At 32.6% G+C, this 25,947-nt stretch overlaps 2 protein-coding genes, 1 long non-coding RNA gene and 1 other non-coding gene across 16 annotated transcripts; 3 read left to right on the top strand and 1 right to left on the bottom strand.

The window, feature by feature from the left end:
* The first annotated feature begins 7,330 nt into the window (after nucleotides 1-7,330).
* LOC123892407 lies at nucleotides 7,331-10,050 on the top strand. Its single transcript, XM_045942191.1, has one exon. It carries the CDS (start codon nucleotides 8,224-8,226, stop codon nucleotides 10,048-10,050), a length of 1,827 nt encoding a protein of 608 aa, XP_045798147.1. The 5' UTR covers nucleotides 7,331-8,223.
* Nucleotides 10,051-13,328: 3,278 nt separating this feature from the next.
* LOC123892406 lies at nucleotides 13,329-14,750 on the top strand. The gene has a single exon (XM_045942190.1). The coding sequence runs from the start codon at nucleotides 13,329-13,331 to the stop codon at nucleotides 14,748-14,750; it is 1,422 nt and encodes a 473-aa protein (XP_045798146.1).
* Nucleotides 14,751-15,007: 257 nt separating this feature from the next.
* LOC123890560 lies at nucleotides 15,008-19,355 on the bottom strand. 13 transcript variants are annotated; one of them, XR_006802871.1, is made up of 8 exons: nucleotides 19,149-19,332; nucleotides 18,961-19,057; nucleotides 18,215-18,334; nucleotides 16,688-18,103; nucleotides 16,505-16,614; nucleotides 16,168-16,310; nucleotides 15,915-16,012; nucleotides 15,008-15,358 (listed from the first exon to the last, which is right to left on the bottom strand). It is a non-coding gene; the product is annotated as an uncharacterized LOC123890560 (long non-coding RNA). The 13 variants fall into 13 exon arrangements; XR_006802872.1 differs by having other exon boundaries at nucleotides 18,215-18,273; nucleotides 19,149-19,331; XR_006802870.1 differs by lacking the exon at nucleotides 18,215-18,334 and having other exon boundaries at nucleotides 16,688-16,738; nucleotides 16,898-18,103; nucleotides 19,149-19,330.
* Nucleotides 19,356-25,847: 6,492 nt separating this feature from the next.
* Nucleotides 25,848-25,921, top strand: TRNAV-CAC. Its single transcript has one exon. It is a non-coding gene; the product is annotated as a tRNA-Val (tRNA).
* The last annotated feature ends 26 nt before the right edge of the window (nucleotides 25,922-25,947 follow it).

Genomic DNA, 25,947 nt, shown 5'->3' with positions numbered 1-25,947 from the left:
CATTTGTTTTAATCAAACATTTAATCACAATATAATTTAGTTATAGAGGAGAAAGTTTATATGCGCCCCTGTCAACTCAATTTCTGCGTGCTTTTTTAAGTAGCTTTTGCTGTAATTTGGTTTTGATTTTTGAATTCTCTATATTTATAATTATACTCCCTGCAATAAGAATGAAAGTAAAATCTTTACAAACTCAAAAACCATCCATTCCGCGTTCATCTCTCATCTTTTTAGATTTTAATGTCTTGTAGTAGTTGCTACGTTTCTTTCATGAGGCGGATTAGAAGTTAGTATATATGAATGATTGGCCCAAGCTATAAGTTATACTCCTTACATAAATTGTTCAGCATAAAATTGAACAATAGAACTAGTGATTTTTGACCAATTTTCCTAACATCTTATTACTATGGTGAAGTTTATGATACTTTTTGGTTTGATGGTTTTGTTAAATATTCATGGTGGCATATATAGTTGGAACAATAGGTAGGATCATTTAATACAAATGACTTATTTTTACTTCGAAGCCAAAGTTGAAAATGGAGTAAATTTCAAGCGACTAATTAGTAGTATAGTACATGAATCTGCAGCAACTTTCATATTATAATAATATGAATGCAGTAACTTTGGTTATTTCCATCTTATATTGCAAGCGACTAAATTATGTTGCACGCAGAAGTCTTAAGAACTTTGTTGTTTTCAATTTTGTCTTGCAAGTCTTTATTGATTATTGAGAAGCCGTGTGTAGTATTATTGTTGATAAATTTATTCTTTATGACAATTAAACCTTTCCTCCAATGTGCAGGCTGAAGAATATGCATACTAGAGTTAAGAACTTGGATGGTTCTTTGTAAAATCCTACTGATTTTTTCAAGTATGCCCTTTACTTTCCAAGCATTGTTCGAGCATGGAGGTAAAAAACTCTCCTCTTTTATCTCCTGTTATGTTCAGTTCACAAGTAATTTCTTTTTATATTTGATTGAACAATTCTGCTATGAGATACTACTTGTGCTTACAAAAAAAATTTGCTCTTTGAAAAGAGGTATGAGAGTTAATTGATTGCAGCTTGTCTCTACCTTTTCGGTAGCTTTGTAATCATGTCTTAGGCTTGATAGTTGTTTTGATAGAGCTTAATTTTGTTGCCCTTATTTGTTGTCATTTGTGTGTTGCTCTAACTATGGGGTTGTTAATGATTGAGTCACTTTGGCATTGTAATCATGTGTTTGTATGGTTTGAAGTGTTGCATTGTAACTATTTGGTATACCTTATCTCTCTTTCATTAATAAATTTTTCTTTGGCTTTTAAAAAAGAATTTGTCCTGTTATGAGTTCATTTATTTGATCTTCTTAGAAAAGAAATGCATTATGTTATGTTTTAAAATACCAATCTTGTGGAATTATACCATGAACTAAGTCAAATTGTACAACTTAGTTCGTTTTTTTAAGTATCCTAATATATACTTATGTTTTTCCAGGTAACCGAATAAGAAGAGTCAAGCGATGATAGGCGTTCTGAGTCTAGCTAACACTAATTAAGGATTATGAAGCAACATCACATATTTTGTGAACTTATTATGACGTAATGTTATGTTTAACCACTAGTAATATTTATGTTTTAGTTTTTGAATCTTTGAACTACATTAGTTTCTTTCGTTTGAAACTTCAAGTACTTTAATTAAATTTTTGATGTATGGATCTTGTCACTATTGAATGAATTAAATAAATGAGATTCAGTTATTTATATATTAGTGCATTTTTATTTCTTTACTTCTTTATGGATGTATGAATATTGTAATTGTTCTTTAATAAGCAAAGAATAAAAAATGTTTTAAAGGATTCTTTTTTTTAAAAAAAAAAAACAAGTTTGCGACGGTTTTGTAACCGTTGCAACATTTAATTTAGTGTTATGTGGTGAAAGACATAGCGACAGTTTGAAACTGTTGTAACAACGGTTTTCAGAACTGTCGCAAAGTTCTCTTGCGACGCCGAAATCAGCCACGGTTGGCTAACCGTCACAAGTGTACAATTGCAACGGTTTCAACTGTTGCAAACTGCAATTTTAACCGTCGCAAAGTGCATATTTTCTTGTAGTGCATTTTAATCAATAAAAGTTAGCGAAATAAGTTCAAATCCTTGAAGGGATATAAACTAGAGAGAGTGAGAAACCTCAGAGGGTCCCAAAATATTCAAAATACTGTACATAAAATTCGGGAAAATTTTCAAGAAATTATAATATTTTTAATCATCTTGTTATTTCAAATAATTAATGAAAAATAGCTACATGTGTCCAAAAATTACCCAAGTGGTACCAAAATTTTAAGAAATTATTTACTATTTTTCTGTGAAATAAATTAAAAACACTGGAGCTGTTTAGGCGTCACTCGCGCCCCCACACGCCGTACGTGCGAATGGGCGTGGCTGACGCGCACTATTCATCATCTCTCTTGCCTGGTTTCTGCAAAACGGGTCGCCATGACCCGCGGGTGACCCGGACGGTTCTCTCTCGTTTCGCAACGAAATTCAACGTTCTATATACCGTTTCGATCTTCATTCAATTTTGGAAGGATGCCCGGTATTATTTTTTAAAATCGATGATCGAAACAGATGTAGAGTTTTTCACAAACGTTTGATTTCTTTATGCTTCGGTTCATGAAATAAAAGAAATTGATAATTGGTTTAGGTTGACTAGGGAGTATATCTCTATCTATCTCACTGCCGCCTCCAAAATTCACCCAACTCTCAACACTATAAACACCCACTCATATCACGTAAAAATATTGCATTCTCACAAATTCTCTAACCCACAAATAACTATATTCTTTTGAAGTTATATATTTTCATCATCAACATCTTATTTGCATCAACTCCTTATTTTTTCAGGTAAGAGTTTTTTCCCATACAACTTCATAGGGATTATGTTGTGGAATGATAGTAGAACCTTTATTTTTTTTTTGGTTACAAGTAGAACCTTTATCTATTAAGAGAAAACTAATTAAAAGAAACTAGTAAAAAAAATTTAACTATTATTTATTTGAATTATTGTTCTTAATTTGATTAATATGTATACTGCCAAAATTTCAATCAATATCTCTTGTTTTGTGAAATAACTTATTGTATACCAATTTGATCATGTTATATGTGCATGTATTGTGAGGCTGATCCAATTTGGGAATTTTATTTAATAAACTTGTGCTTAGTATAAAGCAGAGGATACATATATATATATATATATATATATATATATATATATATATATATATATATATATATATATATATATATATATATATATATATATATAGGGGTTTTCTAACTTAGACCCTAGTTAGGTCTAAGTTAGCAAGGTGCACCTTTTCAATTGGACCAAAATACCCATTCTTTTTAATTAATTAACCAAAATACCCATTAATAGACGCGGATCCAGTGTCGCGCGCGTACCGAAGGACCATGGTTACAGACCGTTGATTTCCATCAGACAGCCAAGATCTGATCTCATCAAGACTGTCTGATCAATCCGACAGCCTAGATCATCCTGATCCATCAGATTCCAGCGCGTGCGCCACACTGGATTACACCCTGGAGAGAGAAAAATTTGCTTTTTAAAAGTAGGACACGTGTCACACAATGGTTGGCTGGACGTGATTTTTGTTCATTTAATACTTTGAACTCAATTATTTCGTTGTAAATTAATTTTTTATTATTTTTTTTTTATACCAAAATTCATAATTTTTTTTTTCTACAAATAGAGACTTGGTTCGTTTGATTTGGACACCGAAAAAAAAATGCAATTTTTCACTACCTTAATCTCATTTTTTGTCTACTAAATACGTTACTTGTGTGTTGTAATTTAACACGCACCACTCAACAAACTCACTGAAACCATTATACCAGGAAAATAGTAGATAATATTCTGGAACTTTTGGTATATTTTATGAAATTTTTGGAGACCTGAAACTATTTTTAGTTAATTAAATGAGATAAAACGGTAATTAAAAACTAATGTTTGCTTCTGAAACCATTTTACTGGTAGAATGGTTGCACATAGTTGTATTCTGAAACCATTTTACTGGTAGAATGGTTTCAATGAGTAATTTATTAATTGTGTTTGCTTCTGAAACCATTTATCTGGTACAATGGTTTCAGAGAGTTGTAATCTGAAACCATTTTGCTGGTAGAATGGTTTCAGTAAGTTGATTATTAGTTATTTGCTTCTGAAACCATTTAGCTTGTAGAATGGTTGCACATAGTTGTACTCTGAAACTATTTTACTGGTAGAATGGTTTCGGTGAGTAATTTATTAATTGTGTTTGCTTCTGAAACCATTTAGCTGGTAGAATGGTTTCAGAGATTTGTACTCTGAAACCATTTTCCTGGTAGAATGGTTTCAGTGAGTTGATGTAAGGTAGTGAAAAATGAGATTAAGGTAGTGAAAAATTGGGTTTTTTTTTCTGTGTCCAAATCAAACGAACCAAGTCTCTATTTGTAGAGAAAAAAAAAATTATGAATTTTGGTATAAAAAAAAAAAAAAATTAATTTACAACGAAATAATTGAGTTCAAAGTATTAAATGGAAAAAAAATCACGCCCAGCCAATCAGACAGCGACACGTGTCCTGCTTTTAAAAAGTAGATTCTTCTCTCTCCAGGGTGTAATCCAGTGTGGTGCACGCGCTGGAATCTGATGGATTCGGATGATCTGGGCGGTCTGATTGATCAGATCTTGGCTGTCTGATGGAAATCAACGGCCTGTAACCATGGTCCTGCGGTACGCGCGCGACACTGGATCCGCGTCCATTGATGGTAATTTGGTTAATTAATTAAAAAGAATGGGTATTTTGGTCCAACTGAAAAGGTGCACTTTGCTAATTTAGACCCAACTGGGTCTAAGTTAGCAGCCCCCATATATATATATATATATATATAAGTGTAGGGAGATCGGTGTTTCTAATTATTTTTGGTTACTGGTCTTGAGGTTTTATTTTTATAAAGATATATGGAAGGCTAGTTCCTGCATTGTTGGTTTGATGTGCTTGTTAAAAAATATTTTCTTATGGTTTTATTATAGCTTTTGTGGCATTATTATCTTTGTGGCTTAGTGGAAGACCTTAATGACAAATACTCAATCACCTTTGTGAAATTATTATCTTTGTGGCTTAGTGGCTGAGTGACTTAGTGGAAAGCCTTAACAGCAATTATTATTACACCTTTGTGGCATATTTTCTCATTTGAATGAGTTCTTTTATTTGCACTATTCGAGTCTATTTATTTTACAATTTGACCAGTGGTATTGCGAATCATTTGACCAAAAAATTTTGAACAATAAATTATTTATATATATTTTTCTGAAATCTTTTGATTGGTGAAGAATTTTATTATTGTTTTATAACATGTTTCTTGTGGTGAGTATGATTCAATATAGACAAGGAAACTGACCCATTACAATTAATATTTTAGGTACTCAAGAAAAAAGTTATGACTGAATGTGTTGCTTGAAGCGCGTACGAACGGGAAAAATTGGGTTTTTCCAAGTTTAGCATTTTATGAAATAAATAAGCTGTTGCGGCAATACTATTTCTATTTCAATTCATTTCAACTTGTTTAGAAATACAGATATGGATTTTCTTCCGCTAGGATTTTTGAACTCCTACTTAATTTTAATTTCGTTAAGTTATGTTTCTTTGAATCTCAATTCAGTCATTACTATATTGTTTTTATTTGATAAAAAAAAAATTAAAAAAAGTAGCCACACATTTTCTAATTAAGCTAAATTTTTACAAATAACTTGGATAAAAATTCGGGATATTACACTTGGAGAGCACACAACTCAGAGCAAACCACATCTATACATAGTCCACTTGGGTGCCTTTGAAGGGCAAAAGTTTACACTACAACATTCATGTCATATTTGTCTTTGTCGTACAAGTTTTCAAGCTCTTCTTTAACCACTCTCACTCCCAGCTCTCTAAATTAAAAACTTGGACCAGTATACTATTGAGTGAACGAGGTGCATTTGTGTTAAGCTTCTCAACTTGATTGAGTTTTATTTGTAAGCTTGTGATCCAACAACTCTATGTAAAAGAAAGATTGACTCAAGTCAATACGTAACTATGATTTGACGTAACTCATTCTTAGGGGTGAATGATGGCTTTTAGTCAAATGTAATTTTTAGAGTCTTTTTAGTCAGTTATTGAGTTTATTTCTTTCTATATTTAATGTTGATTTTAGAGTTTTGTTTGAATAAATTCTTCTTTGAACAAATAAGGTGTTTATGCCTTCATTTTCCCGATTAACCAAACTTTCTGCATAGTTTTGATTAAAAAGCAACATGACCATTGTGCGGTATTTTAACAATCTCTAGAGTTGTAAATGTCCAAATGAAATCAAACCAATTGCAAATGAAAGCTAACAACTCTTATGAAGATATGAAATTCCAATTCGGAGTGAAAATATCTCAATTCTATCCTTTTTCGCCTAGGCACCAATTGTTGAGGACAAAATCCTTATTTGATGTTTTAAAGATAACAAACATATTAATTAATTTTAATTATGATTATCTTGTTATCTACTAATGTGTTTTGTGAGAAATGTTTCAACGATAATGATATCATCTGTCAACGGTAACGTTATGGATGAGCAACCAATGGACAAGCAAAACATATAAGCAACAAGTAGAAACAAAAGAAGCATCTTAAAGTCTTGGCATAAATGATGAAGTGCTTCACAAAGATATTATTCCTTTGCCTCATCAAAAGTGGTAGTATTTTAAGGAAACACTTATGTAAGGAATATGCCAAACATGGCATAAATTGAATCATGGGCCATAAAGCCTTTTTGGACTAAAGTGAATAAAAGCCCCTTTGGACAAACAAAGGAAGCTTCCATCAATGATTGAAGAAGATTTGAAATTCAAATGAAAGCCACATCATACAATGATGGCTTGGACGAAAATTGGCCAACAAGGTGGAGTCACACCATAAGCCAAGTTGTAGCTTGCCTCATTCTCTTCAAGGGAACATAGAGGGGACAAGGAAACAACAAAGGACAATGAGTCACCAAAACAAAGTACAATAATTACATGATATTTTTTTCCCACTTGCATACAAGTTGTCCAACCCTAAATTAGGAAAGATTCCTTCTTATGGACATATATGGGCCACGTAAATGTAGTGGTTGTCATTGGATTAAAAGTGTAGTGCAGATTGCCATAACGGTAATGTTACTGAAGCAACGATAACGCACTATTCACAGCAAAAAGACAGCACAACATTGTGACATGTCAAGTTGGATTTGAAATTCAAATCCCTCTCTCATACGCTCCTCCAAGGTCTTATTTGCCTATAAATACAATGGAGCTACATGAAGAGAAGATTAAGAGTTTGCAAAAAGAATCAAATCATATACTTAGTTGAAGCAAAAATCAACAAGTAATAAACTCTTCAAAAGCAAAGCAAAGCATCAAAGATATATCATAAATTTGTGAAAAACAAATAGACAAAGCTTGCTATTATCAATCTCTCACTTGAGTTGATTTAACCCATATTCCCCACAAATATTGTAACCCTCTCAAGTCTTTCTTTCATGTTAGATTGAGTGTTTGTGAGAAAGTCTTTTCGAGTGAAGAAAAGCATTTTGAGTGAAAGTCTTTTCGAGTGAAGAAAAGCATTTGTGTGAAAGTCTTTTCGAGTGAAGAAAAGCATTTGTGTAAAAGTCTTTTCGAGTGAAGAAAAGCAGTTTGTATTGATCCAGTTGTGATCAAGTTTTTGATGCGAAGCAGAAGGTTCTGATCTGAGCATTTATAGTGGACAATCTCACAAGGACTGTGAGGACTGGACTAGCCCAAGTTGGGTGAACCAGGATAACTTTTGTGTGTTTTTCTCTTGGACTCTAAAATCCTTAAAACATACTAAACTAACTAACTGAGTAATACCAGAGTGCTCTGGGCCTTAAACATTTACTTATTCAGCAACTAACTCAGTATTTATTTTGTTCATTTATATATTGTTTATTTTATTGTTGCTAACTATATTTCTTTGTTAATTGTTAACTAACCAATTAAAAGAAATATTGTCTTGAGTTATTTTAAACTCACATAAAAGATTTTTAAAAAGGGTCACAATTCAAACCCCCCCTTTCTTGTGACATTTATTGCTACTTCAATTGGCATCAGAGCCTGTCTCTACAGGTTTATACACTTAACAAGTGTTAGAGGAAAAAGATTCAGGAAGAAAAATGTCAAAAGAAAGATACATTCCAGAAGGAGGATCTGCTTCAAGACCACCTTTGTTCACTGGAAAAAATTACTATTTTTGGAAAAACAAAATGCAATTGTTTTTAAAATCTCAAGAAGTAGGAATGTGGCGCATAGTCACAGAAGGAGATTATGTTCCTACTGTAACTTCTGCTGAGGGAGTCATTTCAGATAAACCTGAAGATGCATGGACAACTGCAGAACAACAAAAGGTACTCCTAAACTCTAAAGCTCATTTATTTCTATCCTGTGCTCTAAGCATGGAAGAAAGTGAAAGAGTAGATGAATGTGATACTGCTAAAAAGGTTTGGGACACTTTACAAGTTCACCATGAAGGAACTAGTCATGTAAAAGAAACAAGAATAGACATAGGAACTAATAAATTTGAAACTTTTGAAATGATTGAAAACGAAACTATTGATGAAATGTTTTCAAGATTTACTACTATCATAAATGAATTAAGATCTCTTGGAAAAACTTTTTCAACTAATGATAGAATTAGAAAACTTTTGAGATGTCTTCCAGTCACTTGGAGACCAATGGTTACTGCCATTACTCAAACTAAAGATTTGAAAACACTTCCCATAGAAGATCTTATTGGTACTTTAAAAGCTCATGAAGTTATTCTTCAAGGAGATAAACCTTTGAAAAAGGAAAAAACCATTGCTTTAAAAGCTTCTCAAAAAGATATAAGTTTTTTAGAAGATGACTCTAAGGAATTAGAATCTACCCAAGAAGAGGCAGAAGGAGAACTAGCTCTCATTTCTGGCAAAATCCAACGTATGTTAAGAAGAAGAGATCAAATAAGAAGAAACTTTTCTTCAGGAAAAGATATGCAGAAAAATGACTTTGACAAAAGTCAAGTGACCTGCTTTGGTTGCAACAAACTTGGACATTACAAATCAGAATGTCCCTTAAACAAATCACCCAGAAATTTTCCCTTCAAGAAAAAATCTATGTTAGCTACCTGGGATGATGATGATGAATTTGAAACAAATAAAGAAGAAGAAGAAGCCAACATCTGTCTAATGGCAGATTCAGAAAATGATGAGGTATTTCTCTTTGATAAAACTCATCCTTATGAAGAATTAGAAACTAATTTTGATAGTTTATTACATGATTCTGAATTCTTATCCAAACAATGTTTTTTGTTACAAAAAGAAGTTTCTGAACTAAAAGAAGAAAAGAAAAAACTTCAAATTGACATTCTTAATTTTGAGAAAATTAACAAAGACTTAATTGAGTCAAAAGAAAAACATGTTTGCTCTAGTGTTTTATCTAAGAAAATAGATGAAAATGTTGTGTTGAAAAATGAAATAAAAGAACTGAGAAATGATCTCACTGGGTTTATAAAATCAACTGAAACTTTTCAAAACATTATGGGATCACAATCTCAAGCTCTTAACAAAAATGGCTTAGGTTTTAATGAAGTTAAAAACAAAATTTTTGAAAATGTTCTTTTACCAGCAAATAGAGAGTTTAAGTTGAGATGTTCATTTTGTAACAAAAATGGTCATCATGAATCAATTTGCTATCAAAAAGAAAGTTATGAAAGTTTTTACCATGAACCAAAACGTTATCGTCACTTGGAAAGAAAAAATAAACATTGTTCATTTTGCAAAAACTTTGGGCATCTTGAAAAAGAATGCTATTTTAAAAATAAACAAATTGTGAAAACTAACCCTCAAGGACCCAAGTCATTATGGGCACCTAAACGAAAATTTCAAAATGCAGGGATACTATCAAAGTGCAAAGAAAAAGCCATGGTTTTTGGACAGTGGCTGTTCAAAACACATGACAGGAGATAAAAGGTGTTTTCTCTCCTTCATCAAAAAAGAAGGAGGGTCAGTTACGTTTGGTAATAATAATACTGCACAAATAAAAGGAAAAGGTATTATAGGTAATAATGATTCTGCAAAAATTGAAGATGTTCAATATGTAGAAGGTCTAAAACATAATTTACTTAGTATTAGTCAATTATGTGATAGTGGTTTTGAAGTTATTTTTAAACCAAACATTTGTGAAGTCAAACAAACTTCATCAGGAAAAGTTTTCTTTTCCGGATCAAGAAAGAAAAATTTGTATGTTTTGTACTTAGATGACATTCCAGCTGAATCATGTTTTATGTCTATCGAAAAAGATAAATGGATTTGGCACAAAAGAGCTGGTCATATAAGCATGAAAACAATTTCAAAATTATCTCAACTTGATCTAGTAAGAGGTCTTCCAAAAATTAAGTTTGACAAAGATAAAATCTGTGAAGCTTGTGTAAGAGGAAAGCAAGTCAAAAGTAGTTTTTATCCAAAAGATTTTATTTCAACTAAAAAACCTCTGGAACTACTTCACATTGATTTATTTGGTCCTGTCAACACCACTAGTCTTGGTGGAAAACAATATGGTTTTGTTATAGTTGATGATTTCTCCAGATACACATGGGTTTTGTTTTTGAAAAATAAAGATGAATCTTGTGATGCTTTTCAAAACTTTTGTAAACTTGTTCAAAATGAACAAAGCTCAAATATCATCTCTGTCAGAAGTGATCATGGAGGAGAATTTGAAAATTCATCTTTTAAATCATTCTTTGATGAAAATGGTATTTCTCATAATTTTTCTTGTGCAAGAACTCCTCAACAAAATGGAGTTGTTGAAAGAAAAAATAGAACTTTACAAGAAATGGCAAGAACAATGTTAAATGAATCAAATGTTGAAAAATATTTTTGGGCTGAAGCCATAAGTACTTCTTGCTATATTTTAAATAGAGTTTCAATAAGAAAAATTCTAGACAAAACTCCATATGAACTTTGGAAAAATAGAAAACCAAACATATCATATTTTCATATTTTTGGATGTTTTTGTTATATCTTAAACACAAAAGATAATCTTGGTAAATTTGATTCAAAATCAGATAAAGCTATTTTCTTAGGTTATGCTACTAACTCTAAAGGATATAGAATTTATAACTTGAAAACTCAAACCATGGAAATAAGCATGAATATTATCTTTGATGAATTTGATGATCTTATAATGCCATCAATTGATGATGAGCAAGAAAGACTAACTTCTCAGGATGTTCCAAATCAAAAGAAAGAAGATGATCCTCTTCTTCCTCCAAAAACCTTAAGAATTGTTGGGAATCATCCTCAAGATCAAATCATTGGAAGTTCCACTGATGGAATAAGAACAAGACTATCATTCAAAGAAAATGATAACAACATGGCAATGATCTCTCAGATAGAGCCAAAATCCATTGGCGAAGCCATTATTGATAATTCATGGGTAGAAGCAATGAGAGAAGAACTTCTTCAGTTTGAGAAAAATCAAGTATGGTTACTTGTTCCATCTCCTACAGATCATTCAATCATAGGAACAAGATGGGTTTTTCGAAACAAGCTGGATGAAGAAGGTAAGGTTATTAGAAACAAGGCAAGACTTGTTGCTCAAGGATATAACCAGCAAGAAGGTATTGATTACGATGAAACTTTTGCTCCAGTTGCCAGGTTAGAAGCAATAAGAATTCTTTTAGCATATGCATCACATAAAAATATTAAATTATTTCAAATGGATGTTAAAAGTGCTTTTTTGAATGGTTTTCTAAATGAAGAGGTGTATGTTCATCAACCTCCTGGTTTTGAAAATGAAAAGAAAAAAGATCATGTGTTCAAACTTTCAAAAGCTTTGTATGGTCTAAAACAAGCTCCAAGAGCTTGGTATGACAGATTAAGTGCATTCTTAATCAAGAACAATTTTTCTAGAGGAAAAATTGACACAACTCTTTTTACAAAAATTGATAAATTGGATTTATTAATTGTTCAAGTCTATGTTGATGATATTATTTTTGGATCAACAAATGAAAAATTATGTGAAGATTTTTCCCATCTCATGCAAAATGAATTTGAGATGAGCATGATGGGAGAACTGAGATATTTTCTTGGTTTACAAATTAAACAAGAAATGAGTGGAATTTTTATTTGTCAAGAAAAATATATTAAAGATCTTCTCAAAAAATATAAAATGAATGAAGCCAAAATCATGGCAACTCCCATGCATCCATCTACAAATTTGGATAAAGATGAGGAAGGAAAAATTGTTCCTGAAAAGGAATATAGAGGTATGATTGGATCTCTATTGTACTTAACTGCAAGTAGACCAGACATAGTTTTTGCAGTAGGATTATGTGCACGTTTTCAAACTTCTCCTAGAGAATCGCACCTAACTGCTGTTAAAAGAATTTTCAGATATCTTATCGGTACTACTAATCTTGGTCTTTGGTATAGCAAAGATTCTATTTTTGATTTAATAGCTTATTGTGACGCTGACTACGCTGGAGACAAAATTGAAAGAAAAAGTACAAGTGGTGCATGCCAATTTCTTGGAAAAGCACTCATAAGCTGGTCATGCAGAAAACAAAACACGATAGCATTATCTACCACTGAAGCTGAATATGTGTCAGCTGCAAGCTGTTGCTCTCAAGTTCTCTGGATTAAAAATCAGCTTGAGGATTTCTCAATAAGGTACGAAAATGTACCTATTTATTGTGATAATACTAGTGCAATTAATTTGTCAAAAAATCCCATTCAACATTCAAGATCCAAGCATATTGAGATAAAACATCATTTTATTAGGGATCATGTTAATAAAAAGGAAATTGAATTAATTTTCGTTGACACTAATAATCAACTAGCTGATATCTTTACTAAACCCTTAGTAGAAGATCGTTTTAATGAGTTAAAAGTTAAATTAAAAATAATTCAAAATCCCATTAAAAGCTAGTAATCTAGAAATATCTAAGGTGAATTAAAAAATTATCCTTTAATAAAATGACAACCCATTAATAATTTCCTTTCTTATTTAAATCCTTTCATTTAAGTTACCCTAGTATGATCATTACATCTAAGAAAAGTGTATCTTTCCAAAGATTACACATCTAATCACTTCACTCTCTCTTTCTCGGTATCCCAACCAAAAACTCCAACCTTTCATTTTCCTCATTTCATTTACTCTTCTTTCTCTCCCACCGTACTCATCATCATCATCTGCAAACCCTTCTTATTCCTTCTTCTTCCTTCATCTTCTTCACATCACAACCATGAGAACCAAACAAACTGCCAGGCGAGCCCCTCCTTTTAACTATTCACCACCACGGTTCCGCAACCCATCACCACCACCATCTTCATCATTACCTTTAAACTTGAAACCCCTAAGAACACTCTTCCCACCTCATTATGGTCAACCACCACCAAATCCAACTCAAACACCACCACATCTCAAACCAAAATCGAAAAGGATGAAACCTTCCTTCTCTGCACCTCCTCGCCGCTCTCAAAGATTAAAGGAAAACTTTGCAACTCAGAAAACTCAAAGCAATGTTGAAAAAATCCACATTGATATCGAATCAACTGATGAAGAAGAAAGTGACAAGGAAGAAACTGATGTTCCTCCGTCCTCAAAATCTTACTCAAATCCTTCCTCAAGTGAGGAAACCAAGTCAAACTCTTCCATTCCTCTTCAATCACAGTCTAAGAAAGGAAAAGAGAAAGTTGTTGAGACTACTTCAAAAAACAGAGCTAAAAAGGAAAAATCTGTGAATGCTATGTTTCAAGATGAAACACCAATGTACTCATCAGAAGCTGAAGAAAAGATTTTTCAAGAAAAATGGAGAACCAAGCCAATAGCACCAGGACGGTTTTTCAATTTTGAAGCTCTTCAATCACATCCTCTTGAGATAAAAGCCTACACTGACTTTCAAGGTTGGTCATCTTTTCTATCTCTTAAAGAAATCTATTACCCTAGGTTAGTTCAAGCCTTTTACTTTAAGGCTAAGTGTGATCGTGAAAATTGCACCATTAAAACCACTGTTAAGGGAGTAGAATTTGAACTTAACCCTGATGTTATTGCTGATGTCTTTAAAATCCCAAATGATGGATTTATGTCTTATGGAAGAAACTGGTATAGCCTAGCTAAAACCACATTTGAAGAAGTTAGAATCCCTATTTTCACTTTAGAATCTCCAAAAGACTCTCGCAAAACCTCTGACCTAAACTTTTTATCCAAAGTTTTTCATATCATAACTCAAGGAAGTGTTTTGCCAAGACAAGGAAAATATGCTGAGCTAGATGATAATGAACTCATGGTCATTCATCACCTGTTTGAAAGGAAAAAGCTAAACCTTCCATTCCTAATGATCAATTTTATGATGGATATAGCTAATAGGAATAACAAAAAATTCTGTGTCTCGTATGGCATGGCTTTAACCAAAATCTTTGATCATTTCAAAGTACCTTTTGAGGGGGAAATTGCTGAAACTGAACACAAGAAGTTTTCCTTAAAAAACCTCAAACACTTCAAGAATGAACCTATCTCCCAAGCTCCTGTAAAAGTTTACACACTAGTGCAAAAAACACTTTTTAAATCGGTTCTGAGAGGCTTTTTAAATCGGTTCCGGGACCGATTTAAATTCCGTCGATTTAGTAAGTTTTTCATTTTTAAATCGGGTTTCGAACCGATTTAAAAGATTTTATTAAATCGGGTTGCCCGATTTCAAAGAGTTTATTAAATCAGTTTGCCCGATTTAAAAAATGTTAAAAAAGTCATTGGAAGTTTTTAAATCTATTTGATCCGATTTAAAATCCAAAATTAAATCGGCTCAACCGATTTAAAAAATGTTATTTTAAATCTGTTCATATCTCACCCGATTTAAATGCTATTAATTTTTTTCTTTTACTATTGTTTCTCGAGTACCATACACCAAAATTTATTTAATCCAAAAATCCAAAATCATCCATTAATAACATAAAGTTACAAAATTATACTTATACACTAAAATCATCGTACTATAATAATAGAGTATCATACACCTAATAGCATAAATTATACTTATATATACTAAAATCATTCCATAATAGTAGAGTTAATATCATATACCTAGAATCATCAATTATAAACCATAAAGTTACAAATTTATACTTGTAACCTCGATTCCTTCTATTTGTATGCTTAACTTTGTCTCCTCCTTTAACAGTTAACTCATAAGTTGGTTTCGAGAGACCATTCTTAAAATCGCTGGGTTGAATCAATCCTCTCCATATTTCCATAGGGATGTCCTCGGACCTTTTAATTCTGAAAAGGAAAAAAAAAAAAAGAAGATAAACTCAGCTCAACGTAGAAGCATAATAAAATTGACAACTTGGAGAAAATAAAGCCTAGAAATGACAACAAACAATATCACAAAGCTGTCAGGAATTTCAATAATACTCAATTGAAATAATCAACACATCCACACAAATTCAAACCCAATTACATGAAATAATATATCAATTAATATTAGTTGGCTAATGATCCACTTCATATCCATTTGATTATCAACAAACATCGCGTTAGTTAAAATTTTAGTTTAATCGGCTTAGTTAACATGGAAGATTGGTTTTCAACAAAGATGTAGGACATGGATCACCAATCTACATGAGACTATGAGAGCCTGGCCACACATCCATATTCCAAAAAACAAACAAAGAGCCTAACCACACAGCCACACCCAGTGCACCGAAACACAAAACCAGGTCCCGACTGTCAAAAAACCAAGAAATAGCTTAAGCACACAGCCATACACCAAAAAACCAACAAAGAGCCTAGCCACACCCAGTGCACAGAAATGAAAAAATAGGTCCTGACTTACAAAAAACACAGAAATAAACTGTGAGGCACTCAGCACCAAGAGCAAGTCCGAACCCAGCCAGAGAAACAAACCAATAGTCACGAAAAAACCAGCACTACCTAACAAAACAAAATTGAGGTTCACAAGACCATTCATAAAGAAAACAAGGCATAATTTGACAACTGCTATATAAATCATAGTCATACTTAATAAGGCATACTTTGACAATATTTAATAGTCATACTTTAACATGACAATCAATTCATTTACTTACAATTTTATCGGCAACAAGGGGTGTTTCTTTTGATGTGTACTCTCCTGATGATGTTTTTTGGCCCCTTATGCACTTCTCATAGTGTTTTGTTGGTGTAGGTATTTATTACAAGCCTGAAACAATTTTCCCCTCTCTTGTTTCTCCTGTTATAAATAACACACCAGAAACTCTTAACAATAATCACTTGGTTTCAACTATATATAAAAATATAAAACACAATTCATGTAAATACAAAACATATAATTAAGAGATAGTTAGATAAGAGTTAGATAATGCTGGAGTAGTTTTGGCTACCATAAATGTATGCATATATAGTGTATTAATGTTGGAAATTTACATGAATATAAGAGCTCAATATCCTCTTGAATGAAATTTACTTTATAGTGCTTCCGGTGTCATGATCGAAGGAAATTTTGTGCATAAATCCCAACTATTGACTACACTTTCCTGTTTCATCAAAATGATCATTATTTAGTGTTTTGAGATCCAAAGTATAGAGGTATTTTACAAGAAACCTCACCTCTACCGCGTGAATTGCTTTTCTGACTTCGTCATTTGTAACAGAGCCATCCTAAAGATATCGTTAGATCGTGTTACTTATTTTTGGCAATAATCAAGCAATGAAATCAATTAGTAGCTAAGAAGTAGATATTAAATAAATGGTAAATATAGAAACTTAGATAGTAGTAAAGAAACATATTATCCGAGGAGGTGTTTTGTGCAGGACAACCATTGTCCGAGGAGCTGTTTTGTTCAATTCTTCCCGAACATGATATTCAAGGCGACTCCAGATATCAAAGCGCCATCACTGCAGAAAAAGCTTCTACCCAACAAATCCCACTTAGACATATATTTTCAACAACCAAATTCATCATCAATACAAGTAGCAGACTTAAACCAAGATGTGATAAGGGACCTTGTTCAACTAATCCACAACATAAAAAGTAACCAATTCAAGTCATGCATACTATATTTCATAAATTAGCAAGTATATACAAGTTAAATAAGATATGCATATCAGTAGCTACAAAACTAGTTACACTGAGATATCATTAGACTCTTTCAAGTGTCTGTTTCCTTAGAAATTATTCCTTTTCCTTATAATTCATTAATCAACCAACAAATACACATATTTGGTACATATATTTTAAGCAAACATCAATCACATGATCAAAGTCAAGAAAACAGAAACTTTTTATCTTATATCAGCAATTATATTTTGAAGTAAAATCCATCATTTCTTATTTAGACTCATATAAGGCATGCGGTTCCTAACCATTTCTTCCACTAATCAAATCCTGAAATTTCAAACATTATAGGCCTATAGTTCCTGATCTCTTCAAACATTAAATTTAATCATACCGCCAACATCATCCTACATGCAAGATCAAAAAAATCACTTAACACTTTAGATAGAACCCACATAAACACAAGAAGATAAATAGCCATTCCTTAATTAAATTTCACTTAAATTTAACTATCAATTGCTCATATGATCAAGTAATCAATTGCTCAAATGATCAAGTACAAGGTGTACATAGATAATTGCAAAAAGCTACAATCAAAACAAAATAAGAACCAAAGTCTGACTTGCTCTAAATATAAGTAAAACAACCCAAAAGCTATTATACTAGAAGAGCAAAAACAGAATTGACACATAGTGTTATACCACAGGGCGAAATAGCAACAGAAGCACTACACACCATATAAGTAGAAATAGAAAAACTAGTAGAAAACAGTCCCTGCATAAAAACCAATGACACGTACGGCAGAAACAAAGACATTGCGAAAATAGAACCGTCACCTGAGGAGTGGAGTATGATATATGGTTGTTTGTTCTTGTCTTGTCTGGCTTCTAACAGATACAAAGTTTGTTTACTGTGTTGAATCAATGTAGATGTTGTCATGAGGAAGATAGAATCCGGAGGAAATTTCCCTAAAAATATAAGGGAAAGAACTTGCGTGAGGAAGAAAAATATTGCACAACAAAGTCTACCAAGAAAAATATTGCACAACAAAGTCTACCATGATAACAAAGTCTACTTACAGAGCATCTATTTGGAATTAATAACAACATTAGGACCTAAAAGGGGCATTTACTTGAATCTGCAAGTACTTAACATAGCCATGTAAATGCGACAACACCAGAATTTTGGTGCAATCCAAACTGAGTCAAGTTAAGTAAATAGAAATGTGAACTTCCAAAAGGGAACTCAACAATAATGTAGAGGATGCTTCTAAACTTGAAACAATAAACAACCAAATACTCAGTGGTAAAACATACAGGACACACTCTAACTCAATCTACTCTAGCAGCTTCTAACACCTTGTAAAACACACCTAGCAGTCAATAAAGCAGAGTAGTAAAAAGTACTCTCATAATATAGTGCACATGTAAATTGACACCCACAAACAACTCTTAATTGATTTGGCAATGTAAATTGAACATTGCACTGAATTGAAAATCATATAATGTAACAGGGGATGGTTATAACTGAATTAACCTTGTTCTTTTCATTTGTGTAAATAATCAAAGAAAGAAAGAAAAGGACTTGAAGAAATTTGGTTTCAAATTTAGTTTTTTAAGTGTATTATTATTATTTTCTTTTTTAAAAATCTTCTTTTCCCAACAAGTTAAATTGCAGCACAGAAACGCCTCTGCTTATTGAAACTAAACCTAAACTAGATTATAAAATAGACGAGAAAACAAATCGAAGCTTAGAAAACAATATCAACACATAAAATTGAAATAAAAAACAGTTGGGAGCTACACACTGAGAAAAAGAGAGATACCTATAGGTTAAGAAGTGTCGATAGATGAAGATGATGAGAAAGCTACAACGACTGAATGCGAAGATGGCGGCAACGGCGAAGAGGACCCTTGAAAACTCTGAGCGCACAATGAAGCGAAACAAAAGGGGAAATTAGAATGAGAATCCATTGAATAATGAAGATAAACCAAAATCGAAATGGAAAGTGACCTATCCTTGGGAAAGATATGGTGAGACTGTGCTTCGTCGTCGTCGTCGGGAGAGAAAGGAAGAAGAAAGTACCTTTAGGGTTTGTTGTCGCATAAGAGAGGGAGGGTTTGTGAAAAGAGAAGGAAGTAAGGAAAGCTTTTTTAATTTCTTTTTTAATTTAAAATTCTTTTTTAAATCAGGTTAACTGATTTAATTATCATTCTCTTAAAAAATTTCCTTCCGTGTTCTAGTTTTGGACCTTTTAAATCAAGTGGATGGGTTGTGATTTAAAATCTCTGATTTAATAAGTGTTTTTTCCACTAGTGACACTAGAGCCAAGAGAAAAAGGAATGAGCAGTATGATGACACTGCACAATCTCAACAAATGCATGAACCTTTTGTTGAAGATGAACTTGTTTCAAATCCACCTTTTGCGCCACACTCTGTTGAAACAGAAATTCCTCAAAATGAGGCTTTTATTTCTCCATCCTCATCTCAAATGCTAGGCCCTAGAGCTGAGATAAACTTGAACATCCCTCTAGCCTATCCACAAAATGAATCACCAGTTGCAGCTGCACCTCAACCCGAGCCACAGCCTCAAATTGCTCCAAATTTAGCAGTCAATCAATTTGTGAACCAACCTGACCCTGACTCTGTGTTAAACCATCTCACCTCCTCATCCACTAGTAGTGCTCCATTGTTTACTTCTCCACCAAGCTTCAATCTTTCACCTATGTTCAATGAAAGCTTTAACAGTCAGTTCTTTAACTTTTCACCACCTCAGAATCCTATTTTCACTCAAAACATCTCCATTCTTTCACCCACTTTGAATCTCCCAAACATATCAAACTTCAATGCTGGACCATCAAATGCTGCACCTAGACCTTCACCACATTTACCAAGATCCAAAGTTGAGAGAATCACCTCCAAAACTAGGAGTGATGTGAAAAAATTGTTCCAAGCTAATCAACTTCTTGATTCTCATCTAACCTATATCACTCTTGAAAACTCCATCATGAGGGATTGGATTTCTAATGTTTTCTGTCCAAGGTTCAATCTTCCAACACCTCCAGCCAATCCATATCCCATTCCTGTTCATGTTATGCCTCAACCTTCCACATCATCATCATCAGATGGCTCATCACCATCAAGGCCTGCTCCTTAGTTCACTTTTTGATGTGACAAAGGGGGAGAAAAGAAAAGAACACAGCTGAGGCTGCAGATGCTGGCACAACACAAAGCGCGCACATTTTATTTTGTTCTGTTTTTAACTTATTTTGCTTTAAGCTATGTAATGTTAAAAGACTATGTTTTGTGATGCATTTTCATATGTTGAACTAATGCGCCAGTATGTTATGCTATGATAGCATGCATCTGTAAGTTTTATTTTGAAATGATATTTTGAAAAACTTTTGCTGCAATGAAATGAATGCTTATGTTATTATGTCAGCAGGTTTATGAATCATTATTTTGATCACAGGAAAAAACAAAGCTATGCTTTGAGAAATTATGCAGTTGAGAGATATCTCAAAATTTTATCATGATCTCTTTTTTTTCTGTCAAGAGACAGTTTCAGGATTCATGTTGAAATATGTGATAAATTTCAAATTGTTTGATTCTCTGAAACATGCTAAGTTTTAATCCATGATAAGTTTCTGCATTGAAGGCAGGTAAAAGATATTCAACCAAAAGGATAAGTAATGCTCTAATCAAAACATAAAAATGTTTTTGAAAATATCCTTAAAAACTCTGATATGAAACTCATTCAAATTTTGAGCAAAACCATCATAACCATAAACATTCACTTTGGTAAAAGAATGACTTATTAAAATTTGTCATATTATTATTAATCAAAGTTTAAACTCAATTTGCTATTGAAAATAGAATGCTTAAATTGAGGGGGAGTTATTGACAAATCAAATGCAAAAGATTATCAAAATCTTTTTATCAAAAAACTCAAAATCAAAATTAAGTTAAATGTTTGTCATCATCAAAAAGGGGGAGATTGTTGAGGACAAAATCCTTATTTGATGTTTTAAAGATAACAAACATATTAATTAATTTTAATTATGATTATCTTGTTATCTACTAATGTGTTTTGTGAGAAATGTTTCAACGATAATGATATCATCTGTCAACGGTAACGTTATGGATGAGCAACCAATGGACAAGCAAAACATATAAGCAACAAGTAGAAACAAAAGAAGCATCTTAAAGTCTTGGCATAAATGATGAAGTGCTTCACAAAGATATTATTCCTTTGCCTCATCAAAAGTGGTAGTATTTTAAGGAAACACTTATGTAAGGAATATGCCAAACATGGCATAAATTGAATCATGGGCCATAAAGCCTTTTTGGACTAAAGTGAATAAAAGCCCCTTTGGACAAACAAAGGAAGCTTCCATCAATGATTGAAGAAGATTTGAAATTCAAATGAAAGCCACATCATACAATGATGGCTTGGACGAAAATTGGCCAACAAGGTGGAGTCACACCATAAGCCAAGTTGTAGCTTGCCTCATTCTCTTCAAGGGAACATAGAGGGGACAAGGAAACAACAAAGGACAATGAGTCACCAAAACAAAGTACAATAATTACATGATATTTTTTTCCCACTTGCATACAAGTTGTCCAACCCTAAATTAGGAAAGATTCCTTCTTATGGACATATATGGGCCACGTAAATGTAGTGGTTGTCATTGGATTAAAAGTGTAGTGCAGATTGCCATAACGGTAATGTTACTGAAGCAACGATAACGCACTATTCACAGCAAAAAGACAGCACAACATTGTGACATGTCAAGTTGGATTTGAAATTCAAATCCCTCTCTCATACGCTCCTCCAAGGTCTTATTTGCCTATAAATACAATGGAGCTACATGAAGAGAAGATTAAGAGTTTGCAAAAAGAATCAAATCATATACTTAGTTGAAGCAAAAATCAACAAGTAATAAACTCTTCAAAAGCAAAGCAAAGCATCAAAGATATATCATAAATTTGTGAAAAACAAATAGACAAAGCTTGCTATTATCAATCTCTCACTTGAGTTGATTTAACCCATATTCCCCACAAATATTGTAACCCTCTCAAGTCTTTCTTTCATGTTAGATTGAGTGTTTGTGAGAAAGTCTTTTCGAGTGAAGAAAAGCATTTTGAGTGAAAGTCTTTTCGAGTGAAGAAAAGCATTTGTGTGAAAGTCTTTTCGAGTGAAGAAAAGCATTTGTGTAAAAGTCTTTTCGAGTGAAGAAAAGCAGTTTGTATTGATCCAGTTGTGATCAAGTTTTTGATGCGAAGCAGAAGGTTCTGATCTGAGCATTTATAGTGGACAATCTCACAAGGACTGTGAGGACTGGACTAGCCCAAGTTGGGTGAACCAGGATAACTTTTGTGTGTTTTTCTCTTGGACTCTAAAATCCTTAAAACATACTAAACTAACTAACTGAGTAATACCAGAGTGCTCTGGGCCTTAAACATTTACTTATTCAGCAACTAACTCAGTATTTATTTTGTTCATTTATATATTGTTTATTTTATTGTTGCTAACTATATTTCTTTGTTAATTGTTAACTAACCAATTAAAAGAAATATTGTCTTGAGTTATTTTAAACTCACATAAAAGATTTTTAAAAAGGGTCACAATTCAAACCCCCCCTTTCTTGTGACATTTATTGCTACTTCACCATTATGCCACGCCTAGGCACAACTCTGATCACTTCAACATGGTTCAACACTGGCTTGTTTTAACACTCAAACCCAATATTGGCCTTATTTTAGCATTTTGAATTTCTTTTTCAAAAACTACTCAGCGGATAAATAAGGTTCAAGACTTAAATCAAAATGATTGATATAATATCGGATTAACATATTATATTACAAATTATTTCCTAAACCTTACTAATAACATTAATTAGTAGAATATGTATTTATACAAAATCTTTGAATAAAATAAAGTATTATTAATGATACAAAATAATTAAGACTAGAGGACTCTACATATATAGAGCCCCCTTTTCCCGTGTCACAATCAGAGCGGGGGGCTTCATCAATACTCGAACACACGACCTGAGAGCATGGACCCCTAAAGGTCCAGCACACACACAAAACACAGAGTTAGCAACATATCGAACATAAAGTGCAAGTAACTCGATTACTATTTGCAATTCTGGCACGCTAGTATCACGGTGTTGAGATTGTGATATTTGATCTGATGATCCAACACTACGTCAACACAGTATTAGATGAACAATAAGAAAACGTAAACAACAAGAAACTAAATAAAAGTACTTGATTATACCCTAAAGGCAACAAAAAAATTCAAAGGCCTTAAAAGGGCATACATCAAAGCATCCAAGAGCCGCAACAGGGTGTACAAATTATCTAAGAAATACAAAATGCAAAAAGAAGGACAAAGGACAAGCAAACAAAGAGTATGAGTCAACAACAAATAGGCGGTACAAAACAACGCCGAGGTATAGTAATCGCCAAGTTGCTTCATTCAAAAGCACTTCGCCTTCCTGAAGCCTCGTGCTTGGGGGTTGTGGACTGGGCAACGGTCCAAGAGATATTTGGCTAGACCCAATAGTGAAAGGCCCAATACATCCAACCCAAAAGAACTTAAATCAGACAAATGGCAGGAATGAGGAGCTCCATGATCTCATCACATGCAAGGCAACATATACTCATGATCCCCATGATCATCTAAACGAGCAATGTATTACTCCCACTATCCCATGACTGCGTGGGTGGAAGACAGTAACCGCCCCACTTCCATAATTGGCCTATAAATAGAACAAGAGGAGAGACCTATAAATAGATCCTTTTGGTTATTGTAAAGAGGAACATTTTTTTTTTCTTCATTTTGACTAATCAATTCATTTTTCTCTAATCATACTTGTATTCATTTTCATTATTAAATAATACAAACCCCCTATGTTTTTTAGAATCTTTACCAGAACAATTACTATATAACATTTCTTTAAATATTTAATGATAAATAAATTTTCTACCTTAATATATAATGATAAACTTATATATCGAATAAAAGTCAATAGACTCACGAGTCTTTAAACTAGTTCATATTAAAATTTTATCAAGAGAAATTCCTATAATGTACTAAAAAAAAATTATGTACAAAACACTAGAAAATTCATAGTAAATTCTTTTGTATTTTATTTTCACTTTAATGCTTAAATTGTCTAAAATCATAATTTCTTATTTATAGGTATAAATCTGTTTGTTTTTTTTTTCAATAAAATAAATTAAGTAAGATGTTGGCAACATATTGGATTTTTCATGAGTTAGCAAATGAACAATTTTGGTTTTGATTTGGTTGTTGTATGTGAGGTTGGTGGTAGAAAATTGACGTTTTGTGTTTGGGGTTGAAGGAGGGGAATACAGTTGTGGTGATGGTGTGGTGGTTATGATGGAGGAATTGAGTTCAATAACACAAATGGTGAGTTTTTAGTGGAAGAAGATGATGAATAGGTATAAACATGAAGAGTTTAGGGCTACAACATTTTTTATTTTTTATTTTAATTTAATGTCTTTTTTATAATTAAAATTTTCAATTAAAATTTGCTCATAAGAAAAATATCAATTAAAAAATTTCTCGAACATGTGGAATGTGACATGAAATGATACATTACCCTTTAACGTTACAATTAAGCATGGTTATCTTTCAAGAAGACAATTGGGGAATGTTTTATCTATTTTGAAAATTTTTAAGACCAATTTTATCAATGAGTACAAATTTGCTTATTTGATCGAAATATTCGATTTAAAATAAATTTTAGAGTTTGTAGTTGTTTATGTTAAAAAGTCTCACGTCAGTTGTGAGATAGCCTTGACAAGTGTTTATAAGCAAGTGACAATCCTTACCTTATAAGCCGGTTTTGTAAGGATGAGTTAGGTGAAATATTCAATTCTAAGAGTTTCTCTATTAAATTTACACATACCAAATTCTCTAATGTGAACAATGAATTGAATATTGTACATCTTTCGAATCTTATAGTGACTAAGAAAACTTTACAATAAAATAAAATTCTTAAAGTATTTAACACACCTCATTACGTTTTATTTAATTTCACTCACCGTTCTTTTCATATCGATTGCCACCATCATCTTTGTTGTCGTCCTCTCCTTCACTCCACCCAAAACCTCATTCCTCCCTTCCCGTCATCTCTCTCTCTCTCTCTCTCTCTCTCTCTCTCTCCACTCTACAAGTTTTTTGAGGTCGAAAGTTGTGTAAGTTTAAGTTTTATTCTCGCATTCTCATTTTCTGGATTATAAGTATTATAAAAGGATTTGCACAAAAAAAGTAAGATGAGAAAGAAAGAAGTGAAGAAAATCTTAAATGACGATAGTTCTTAGAAAGTAGGAGAGGGTAATTCAAAGAGAGATACACCCATGATAAATGAAAGAGAGATACCATATTTTTAGGAAATAGAAACCAACAGATAATATTAATTAGGTATTGGTAAGTGGCGAATTTCAACAAATACAACCACTAAAATGATTAATTATGGCAACATTGTAAACTGTTTTTTACGTAGGTAGTAGGAGTTAGTTGGCAGGGGTATTAATCTGTCTCCCACCCTTGTTAACCCAAAATAAGGGTTTTAAGTTTGTTGTAAATTAAAGAAATTAGTAATAAAAAAATGTCATATGAGGTGTATTCATATATATAGTAAACAACCAGATTTCTTTCAACAAACTCCAATTGTCTGGGTGGTGTAGTCGGTTATCACGCTAGTCTCACACACTAGAGGTCCCCGGTTCGAACCCGGGCTCAGACATTTTTTTTATTTTTTCTCACCTATAT

Source organism: Trifolium pratense, linkage group LG6 (genome assembly GCF_020283565.1).
Source record: "Trifolium pratense cultivar HEN17-A07 linkage group LG6, ARS_RC_1.1, whole genome shotgun sequence".
Taxonomy (NCBI): Eukaryota; Viridiplantae; Streptophyta; class Magnoliopsida; order Fabales; family Fabaceae; genus Trifolium; species Trifolium pratense.
The sequence above is the reverse complement of the archived record's forward strand: the minus strand, read 5'-3'. Positions and strand labels throughout refer to the sequence as shown.

What these genes read in the sequence shown, in the direction of transcription:
- LOC123892407 (XM_045942191.1), top strand. Translation starts at nt 8,224, where the DNA reads ATGTCAAAAGAAAGATACATTCCAGAAGGAGGATCTGCTTCAAGACCA.
- LOC123892406 (XM_045942190.1), top strand. Translation starts at nt 13,329, where the DNA reads ATGAGAACCAAACAAACTGCCAGGCGAGCCCCTCCTTTTAACTATTCA.